The sequence below is a fragment of the Castanea sativa genome, chromosome 11 (genome assembly GCF_040712315.1).
Source record: "Castanea sativa cultivar Marrone di Chiusa Pesio chromosome 11, ASM4071231v1".
Classification (NCBI taxonomy): domain Eukaryota; kingdom Viridiplantae; phylum Streptophyta; class Magnoliopsida; order Fagales; family Fagaceae; genus Castanea; species Castanea sativa.
In genome coordinates this window covers 59,567,840-59,577,827 of record NC_134023.1, presented here as the reverse complement: position 1 = coordinate 59,577,827, position 9,988 = coordinate 59,567,840, and the positions used below count along the sequence as shown (strand labels likewise).

General features: G+C 34.7%; 1 protein-coding gene across 6 annotated transcripts; it reads left to right on the top strand.

Annotated features, from left to right (window-relative positions):
• Window positions 1-3,244: 3,244 nt before the first annotated feature.
• On the top strand, window positions 3,245-9,794 carry LOC142614747 (uncharacterized). Of its 6 annotated transcripts, XM_075787316.1 has the most exons (6): window positions 3,245-3,507; window positions 3,620-3,710; window positions 4,094-4,155; window positions 4,261-4,876; window positions 7,000-8,069; window positions 8,467-9,794. In XM_075787316.1, the coding sequence occupies exons 5-6, from the start codon at window positions 7,011-7,013 to the stop codon at window positions 9,451-9,453; spliced, it is 2,046 nt and encodes a 681-aa protein (XP_075643431.1). In that variant the 5' UTR covers window positions 3,245-3,507; window positions 3,620-3,710; window positions 4,094-4,155; window positions 4,261-4,876; window positions 7,000-7,010; the 3' UTR covers window positions 9,454-9,794. The 6 variants fall into 6 exon arrangements, 5 of the variants coding, with proteins under 5 accessions (XP_075643431.1, XP_075643427.1, XP_075643429.1 ...); XM_075787312.1 differs by lacking the exons at window positions 4,094-4,155; window positions 4,261-4,876 and adding an exon at window positions 6,128-6,576; XM_075787314.1 differs by having other exon boundaries at window positions 4,094-4,876.
• Window positions 9,795-9,988: the final 194 nt, after the last annotated feature.

Sequence of the window (9,988 nt, the reverse complement as noted above, 5' to 3'; positions counted from 1 at the left end):
CTACAGAGGACATGAAGCCAACATGCAAGGACTATGGGTTGTGGGTTGAATAATGATAAGAGCAATATAATTAAAAGAAATAACTTGAAAAGATGACTTCACCTACTAAGTCAATCAACATTAAGAAAGACGTGAGTAATAAAGGATAGTGATAAAGGCTTAAACGCCAAAGCCGGCGAACAAAGGTGATATGAAAGGTTAGAAGTGAAACCGGCAAGTAACCTAAGGGGAAAAGCTCTCAAGTTGAGAGAAGATATGTTCTTGTTAGATGTGAAACGCTAAGCTACATATAAACACACAATAAGCTTAGTTTGTCTTTACGTTGTAATAATTTCTCTCTTCTTCAGATAGGCATTTGTTACCGTATGCCTTAAGGGCATAGTTTATGAGGTTGTTAGTGTGGGTACCATTTGCTTGGAAATTAAAATTTTAATCGAAAGGCTTTCTTTTTTGCTTTGCCTAGTTATTGCTAATAATATAGTGACATGGCCAATTTGAATTAAGCAAAATTACCAAACTGTCCTCAACATTTTTTTTAATGAGACAAACGTATTCTTTTGCCATTTCCCTCTATTTTGTATTTCATCTCCTACTAGTACTTACTATTTTCCTCTACCTCACTTTACTAATATCATAGAAAAACCTAGAAAGAAAATGAAGGAAGAGTTCAAGGAATGATCAAGCAATGTCTACAAGAATAGAATGGGACAAGTATCTTGGAGAAAGACCTTCCATCATCCAAGTGGAGGGCTAAGATTGAAGTAGTGGGACTACAAAAAGGAAAAGATCCTCCTTGTACAAAGATTGGATCCCCAAAAAAGGAGTGAAAAGAGACAATACAGTAAACAAAAATCTAATCTTATATTTTATTAAAAGTAAAGGCTCCTTGTTCATTCCGAGGAAGAAGAAATAAAGAAAACTTGCCTTATTACTATATTTAATCCTATACGTTGTTTATTATCAATCTTTCATGAGAAATTACAGTTTCAAGTTTAATTGTTTGTTCAAAAACTCACCTCTATAAATTATTTGTTGTGGATTTGGGTCCAGGCCCAACATCTTTTTGGGCCTTCGGATTTTAGCCCATACAAAATAATATTATACATTCTTGAAAAAATGGAAAATTTTACCATAGAAATAAAAGTATTTCACAAAAAGTGAAATGTGATGTCCCATATTACGTACCATGACACTTTTTAATCCAAAGCAAACTGGTCCTCTCTTGACATTTGAAACTCAAAATAGCAGGTCCTATTTTTAAACTCAAAACAATTTAAAAATTATTATTTATGTCTTGTGTCTCACGACACTAAATCTCTAGCTCCTCTTACCCTCTACTAATCAATAAAGTATTTTATTTCTTTCATTCTGGATTTTATTATTTGTACTATTTAAATAAAATAAATGACGACTTCATGTAAAACCCTAAATTTATAGGGGAAAATATGGTCAGTCAAACCATCATCATGAGAGGCACCAACACGACCCCACCAATTCACACAAGGTTCTTCCAACAAGAAGTTGGTGGACTAAGAGCCTATTTGGAATTCAGTTTTTAGCATTAATTGTTAGTTTTTATGTACAGCTTTTTAAAACCTCATTTTTTCTCGCATTTTTTTTTTTTACTTTTTAAAATTTTTTCAAGGTACAAGTATACTTTAGTATACTTTCAGCAAAACTTTTTCAATAAAAAGCTAAATAAATTGTTCCCAAATGGACACTAAGGGCACAGTCTCTCATACTTACCTTGATAATGCTAGTGGTACAGGACCAAAAAGAACATGCAATGACTCAAGCTCGTGCCATCACATCTACAAATAAAAAATAGTGGCTCCAAAAGGAATTGGTCCTTGTTTTCTACGGGTTTGCAGGACTTTTAGCAAAAGTAGTCATCAACAAACATCTCAAACGCAAACATCCATTGTTGAGTTTGATTTGGGTTTTTTGATTGATGGGTCAATCGGGTTTGGCGATAAGATGATAAAATTTTGTAATGGGTTGTGACTTGTGGTGGTGGTGGTTGTTTGGTGGTGGTTAAGTTTATGTGTGAGACACAAGGTAGTGAAGAAGAGAGAAGAAGAGGGAGAGATGAAATGAGAAATTAATAAAATATTTAGATACAAAGTTATAATAGCTGTGTATATTTGCACGATTACTGTAGAAAAAATGTAAACCTATAGTATTATAAATATACTAATGTGGAGAGTTTTTGAGTAAAAATGTATCAATTTTACACATTTTTCTATATGCCCACTGACGTGAGCGCTATAAAGGCCACATAATCATGTTATGCGAATTTAGTTTATTGTTCAACAAAATAATGACATGTAGCAAAATGAAAATGCGTAAGTAATAGACACAATTGATACTTATGATAAATTCACAATAAATTTCATTATTGGTGAAATAATTAACTATGATCAATATTGATAAACCCACCAATTTTACTTTATAAAACTATGAAATTTATTGATAAATAATTGCTTTGGTAGCATTGCTTAATCATTAAACTTAGCTAGTTGTAGCATGGGGCCAAGTACCCGTAGTCAAAAAGTTATTCACTGTGCAGGCCTAAGCACAAAAAATAAATAAAATTAGTGTTGTGTGGCTTTTTATACTACGTAGCCACATAAGGGGGACAAGTAGAATCTGTCTACTACTTGTAGCTTGATAAATTGTTTCAGAAATTTTTTCTTCTCTTCAGCGCTACACCGCTAAAACTACATCCGAGGATAGTGTAAGGGAGGAAAATCTTTAATGTTCAATGGTCGTGTTTCTTTTCTTTCTGAAATTTTTATGAGTAGTAATTTTTGTTAAAGAGTTTTTTTTTTTTTTTTTTTTTTTTTTTTTATTTGAGAATTTTTGTAAGAGTTTGTTTGGTTGGTAGAGTTGTTTGAGGTTTATTTTTATTATTATTTTTATTTAATAACAACTAAGAGTATTTAAACAGTATCTGATAAGATGACAGTAAGAGATACAGAATCTTTGTTTGAATTGTGTTTTAAGTTAAGGAGGAATGACTGAAGTGTAGTTTGGTCTCGTTGAAACAAATATAAAAAATATAAAAGTTGTCTCTATCCTATGTAAAACCAAAAGAAAAACTATTTTCAAATGCATCGTTATTGTATTCCCAGTTAGAGCCTGTCATTCCTTTAAAATGGTACATTTTCTTGTTAACTTAACGGTGACCCTCAAGTGTCAATTCAATCATTCACTCGTCATCGTTGAATTTTCCTAACTTTACCTTTCTAAGAAAATGTTTTTCCTTTCCGTGCAAGAAAACTCTACAGGACTTATTAAAAGGAAATTTCTGCATTTGTATCTATACAAAAGGCGAGACACTGTAGATGAAAGAAATATACCCCAAGATCTAAATTCTCTCTGGTCTAAAAATCTGTGTCTGAGTCGTTTGTATATATCGAAAAAAATTCTGTGTCTCAGTCTGTTCTGTTCAATCTTTGTTTTCAGATAATTGTCCAACATATGCGTGTATAGAAAGAGACTTAGGTAAGCATGTTGAACTCAAAACTTCCAAGTATAGTGACCAGTATATATATGTATAGTTTGTACTCTCTCGCCTTCCACATATCACTAATAACTTTGTTCTTGACTTTTGCAGGTTTTATATATACAGGTTACGCTTCTGAGTGTACTTGTTGAAGTGCTTGAGGAGGCTTTTGCTCTTTGCTCATCTTATATGCAACCTCGCGGTATGCTTCACTCCACTTTTACTTTGTATTGGTTTAAGTTAAACTACATGTGAATTCTCTAAGTTTATGCTTATTGTCATTAGTACTACAAGCTTCATGGTTGATCATTTGTTTATCATTCCTTATTATTAACTCTTTACCAGATGATGGTATGGTTTGCCTTGCGAATTCTCACATGTCAATTCCCCCCCCCCCCCCCCCCCCCTTTTTTTTCCTCACGATAAATAATTAGGGAATTCAATCTTCAGATCTAAATCTGACCAAAAGAGGTAAATATAAAACATATGATCGTTTGATCTTTGAATTTGAGTATTAGTGGGTTTTTTTTTTTTTTTTTTTCCATGGAATATTACTAGAATCTTTCTTTCTTTCTTTCCTGAAAGAGATCGGAACAACGGGTCAAATCCATGATACAAGGAAGAAGTAGATGCCAATCGGGCTAAAAGTAGGTTTGGCACTAGAATCTCTCTTTTGTTTATTCCCTTTTCGTTTCTCTTTGTTTGGCTTTTATTCGTTACCTTTAGTTACTAAATTCAGTTGGATCATGTAGAAGAGTTAAAAAAGAGAGTGACGAGATAATAGAAAATTGCTCTGTATATGAGATGAATTGAGGAAATTTTCCTTCCCAACTTTGCGACTGAGAGAAGTGTTGAGGAGGGAGAGGTGAGAAGGGCTGGAGAGCCATTTGCAGGTGGAAAGGAAAGGAGGAGCCAGCAGGGTTCAAAAGAGGGAGGAGAGCTTTTGGGGTAGTGGGGTTTTGGAGAGTTAAGGTGGGAGAGGGTAGACTATTGGTTTTTGGATGAAGAGTTTATTGGAGATTTTGTCAGTTTTGGGTGGGAAAGTTGATGAGGATCGAGGGAGTGTTCTTTCTTATGCTTCTAGAGGTGATTCAGGCGGAGTTTTACATGATGAACCCAAAGGTACTTGAAGGCCTTATAGCTCTTTTCTATTTCCAACTTTGCCTATTCCTTTAGGAACAATTTTCTTTCTTTCTTTTTTAATTAAATTTAATTTTTCTCTTAAAAGTTTGTAATAAACACATAGAATGCTTGAGAATTTGGATTGGACTAGCGTGTGAGGCACGTAGATGGTGACCAAATGGTGGCCAGACGACATTGAAGTTGCGGTAGCAGCAATGGCTAGACAATGTGAGGTGCATGAGGCATGTAAGCAAGCACTTTTTATGATAAGATTTCCAACTTTGTGTAGATCATCTATCAGCTGATGAAATTTTGTGGTTTGTCTCAATAAATATGGTGAGTGAAAAATATTTAGGGAAACAATGTCATGCAACAATGGAATCATTGGTAAAGAAGGCAGTTGTATGGGAGGATGTCGAGAATGAGGCAATGTCATGCGGTGATGAAACTGTCAACAAGAAGGGATACTGTTGGAGAGAATGTCAGAGTTGGAGACAGAAAAAGAGGGTTATTAGTTTTCAAAATTTTAAAAAGATATACAAATGTATTCTATTTAGCTCAATTGTAAAATATTTTGTAGAAGATCATTGATTTATTAACTTGATAGTGAAGAAATATAATAGAGACTAGAGAAGATACAACAGATTCAAATATTCTATCGTATCTATAAAAGAAATAAAGGAAAGATGAAAGACAGAAAGAATATAAGATTAATTATTCAATTCAACCCTTATAATTTATAATTTAGTGGCCTAAATGGTTACATTTTTACAATATTATATGTACATCTGGATGCAGCTTTTTGTTGAAAGCTTATTTATTAAAACATTGCGATTCTTTTCTAAAGTTATAAATATATAAGTAAATAAACTAAAAGGCTATAGGCGATAAAAAGTATTAGTTTAAAAACCCATGTTCTCAATGAGCTATAGGTCAAACGAATGACACCTTCTCTTACAAAGTAAAATAGTGGATCTATATCATTGGATGCTCATGGAAGGACATAAAAAGTGTTGAGATAAATGTAATTTTATAAGAAATAAAGGCATTTCAAAAAAAAATTTAACTATAGTAACAAAAAAAAAAAAATTTAACTGAAATATGATTGTAATTCAACTTCATTTCATATGCCATGCCAAATCATAGAATGGAAAATGGCTCTTCTCAATCTAGTGTTAAAATTTTAAATAAATAACTTATCCCTTCTTTTTCCAAGTAATGCACTGATTCATGTTGACCAATTTTTTCTATTTATTTTAAAAATACTAAGGAAAATGCCTTATGTTAGTTCAAATTAAGGCACAAGTGCCAAGAGATTAACGATAGTATTGTACAATTAATTAGTTTTTAGAATCAGACACAAAACTTTTATTCGTACATAAGAAACTCATTAAATAATAAATTTCAATTAAATCAATTGGTAAAGTCTTTTAGCATAAAAAATTTAAGATTTAAAAAATCTCGTTTACACCAAAAAGTTAATGGGTGTCTTGACAGACCCCCAGAGGTATGCAGATCCTGGTTCAGGCCCTGTTATCAATTCATCAGGGGCTTCCCCTGCTGGGCAGGACATGATGTCATATGCTGACAATGTGAATTCAAGTGTCTCTGTTTTTGGAAAGAGGGAGAATCAAGATGCGCAAATGTCACCCTTGCCCAACTTTAACAAAAAAGGAAGGCCTACACCAGTGGGTCTTGATGGAATGCAGCAGCAGCAAATAGGGCCCCATATAGATGGCCTCACTGGTTCTGATATAAACTGGAAGAATTCATTGTTACAGCCACAAGTAATGGCAAGAGGAATTTCGTATGCAAATATGCCTATTCAAAAGTTTACACATCAGGCGTTTGAAGGGACTCTGAATCAGGATGCTGGAACTTATTATTATGATTGTAATAAATAAATTAGTCACCGACATTTTACCCAATGGCGTATAAAAAACTCGGTATGTTAATTTGCATTTATTGCAATCGTTTTCAACCATTTGCGCTGAAATATATAGATGAATCAGTCCAACACAATTATGGCATTTTATATTTTATGTTTATGAAATTCTAAAAAAAAAAAAAACTCTTTTTTAAAACAAATACAATATCTCCAATAATATTCTGTGCATAAAATAAAGTCTAAAAGTTATGTTTCTAATCCTCAAAAAAGAAAAGAAAAAAAAGAGTTTCTCGTCATTTCATTTTAATAAGATTTATGTACTTATGTTACCTAAAGTTTGGAAAATTGTTAACATGATGTCCTTGTAATTCAAACCCGGCCTTTCTCTTCTATCTACATATCTCAGCAAAGAACATCTCCTATTTCATTCCAGAAAAACCGATTAGAAATTTATAACATCTCTTCCTATCTCTCTTTCCAGGAAAAAGTCCGATGGCAGACAGGCACTACTATGTGCATCACCCTGAGAAGACTGATGATGGAAAGAACAAGAAACCTATGACCTCATCCTCCGATGAATCAGAGAGTGCACTTAAACTCAACCTCCGCGCATGCCAGCAAGGTGATGATCATGACATGGATGCAAACAAGTTTTCAACAACGATTGAGGTTGAGATTAACCCCACTGAGTTGGCTCCAATCACTGATCAATTCGGGTACTCTTTTATCATCTATGTCCATGGCAGAAAGATAAGCTATCACAATCTCTACACGCGCCTTGTTCGCCTATTGTATCCTTATGGACCTTACCAGCTCGTTGATCTTGGCCTTGGTTTCTTCTTGTTGAAGATTTCAGAGTATTCGGGCTATATAATGGTTCTTTCTAAATACCCTTTATCGATCCCGAATTACTGTGTCACTTTGTTGCCATGGAAGCCAAACTTTAGGCCTTCAGAGACTATGATTACCCAAGTAGATGTTTGGGTTCAGTTGCCAGAACTTCCAATAGAATACTATGGTTTTCTGTTTAGAATTGCAGCAGCTATTGGTGGTAATCTTTTGAAAATTGACCCCATCACTGAAGGAAGAAAGATGTGTAAGTTTGCAAGGTTTTGTGTTAGAGTTGATCTAACACGTCCACTTCCTGGTCATATAAAGATTGGAGAAATATGGCAGCGAGTTGAGTATGAGGGGTTGGATATGGTATGCTCTCTGTGCAGGCATTATGGGCATTTGAAACATAATTGTCTAGACCAGCTGTTAACTTCTGCTACTATCAATGCTTCTCGAGGTCAAGCCTCTACAAGCAATGAATTGGGGAACTCTGCTGGTCAAAGGAGACTTGCAGATCATACATCAAAGATTGTGATGTCCAAGAGTGCTGACAGTTCCTCAAGTGATGATAATAGTCCTTGGACCCAAGCTCGTCATTTCAAGCAGCATCAAGGAGAGAGTTCAGGATCACAGAGACGACACGTTCAAAATCAGAACAAGGCCACTGAAACTGAAAGTGATCTTGAGATGAGTGATCAATCCAAGCCTAAAGCTTCTGTAAGTTTAAGCTTTTGGAACTTTTTGGTGATTTAAATTTCTTTTTGTGATGTATCGGCACTGTGAATAACAAGTCTAGCCGTCTAGGGACACAAAATTTTTCAAAATTGTTAATATGGTATTTTGCGATTGTTACGTAATAAAATTGGTGCCAGTTATGTATTCAAAAATTTGTAAAAATGTTATATACCTAGCTAGCTAGCATTACTAGTAATGAATGGTCTCTCTCTCTCTTAATTTCTTTCATTTTAATTATAAATTTATGTAATGTTACTTACTATATCAGTTATAAGCGCTTGCATCTGCATACTACTTTTCTGTAATTAGTTTTTGATGATATTAAATATTGTTCATTCATTGTGCTCTATCTTCTGACAAAAGCTCTCTTCATCTTAAGGTGATTGTTGAATCCAGCACAGAATTGATGCAAAGAAAGAATCCTCTACCTAGAGAAGGCACTTCCTTGTCTCCAATAACTGAGGGAACACTAATCCAGCCTCCTAAGGACAAACCACCTCATATTCCAAAGTCATTGAAGTCTGAAAAAGGGTTACCATATGAATTCTCCATTGCAGGTTCGTCCAACTCTTTTCCTCAAGATTCCTCTCAACATCTGTGTCACCAACCTGCACAGACGATGGTCAAAAAAGCATACCACACTATACCAACACAGCCACATGGTAACCAGCCTCAAACCTTGTCCTCCTCAGAGACTGCCTCTCCTCGACCTTCTCCAATGGTAAAGCCATGCATCCAGTTATACTATACAGGGATACATAAGGCAATGGTAAAGAAAGAGATAGGCAACACCCCAATAACAGAATTCAGCACTGAAATTCGCCAAACTCTTTACATCATCAAATCAGAGGTTGCAAGTCTTGACATTGGGGTCTCAAAAACTGCGATGAGAAACCAGCACGCAATAGGTTTTCTGCCAACAGTTAGTGATTTCACCAAGAACCCACTTCAGAATCAGCAAGAAGCAATATACCAGACCTGTGCAGAGACTGTGCCACAAACTCCTTTGCAGAAACTACTATGCTGGAAGTATAATGGGACAGACAATATCACACTCATCCAAACAATGAAATATCTAAAGCAGCATGAAAATCCCTCCATTGTACTTCTTTTTGGAATAAAAAGTAGTGGCAATGATGCAGATCAGGCTATAGAGGAAATTGGGTTCTCTGGTTCATACCTCATAGACCCGTTTCTCTTTGATGATGGAGTGTGGCTGTTATGGAAGAAAGACGTGGTAATTGAAGTAAACTCATCCACCTCACACCTGATTTATGCAACAGTACATTTTCTTCCTCATCCAAGCAATAGGATGCTATGTGGTACGGGAAAATCTTCTGAGGCAAATGCCCCATATGCAAGATGATATACTCAATCACTCTCTCTATCATGGGGCACAAGCTTCTTTTATACTTCAGATGACCTGTTAACAGGTCTTCTGAAGTATACAAGAAGTTTTAAGCAAGACCAATCTACTCCAAGCTCAAGAGTCCATCGGGTTTTTTTAAAATTTCCACATTTTCTTTGCTTCTTTGTTTCTAGCAAGGACCTGAAATCAGTCCTTGTTGGCGTGATTAACATGGAAAGCACCTCCTGCTCTTAAGGTGAGGGGGGTGAGGCAATTTTTTGAGAGTCATGTTAATTACATGAGTATAATATTGTAGTATTTGTAACTCTAGTTATGGGTGAAATACATAAATTTGTGGATGTGAACCTAGTTTTGAATAAATATTAATAAGGTTGTGGATGTAGCCCTAGTTTTGGGTGAACCACGTAAATTTGGTGTTCTTGCATGTGCTTTGATTTTTTCTTTTAATTTTTTTAAAAAAATCTTGTTTGTATTTACAATGTCGTAATTAACTTTCACTTATTCTATAAGTCTAATTACCTTACTTAATAAG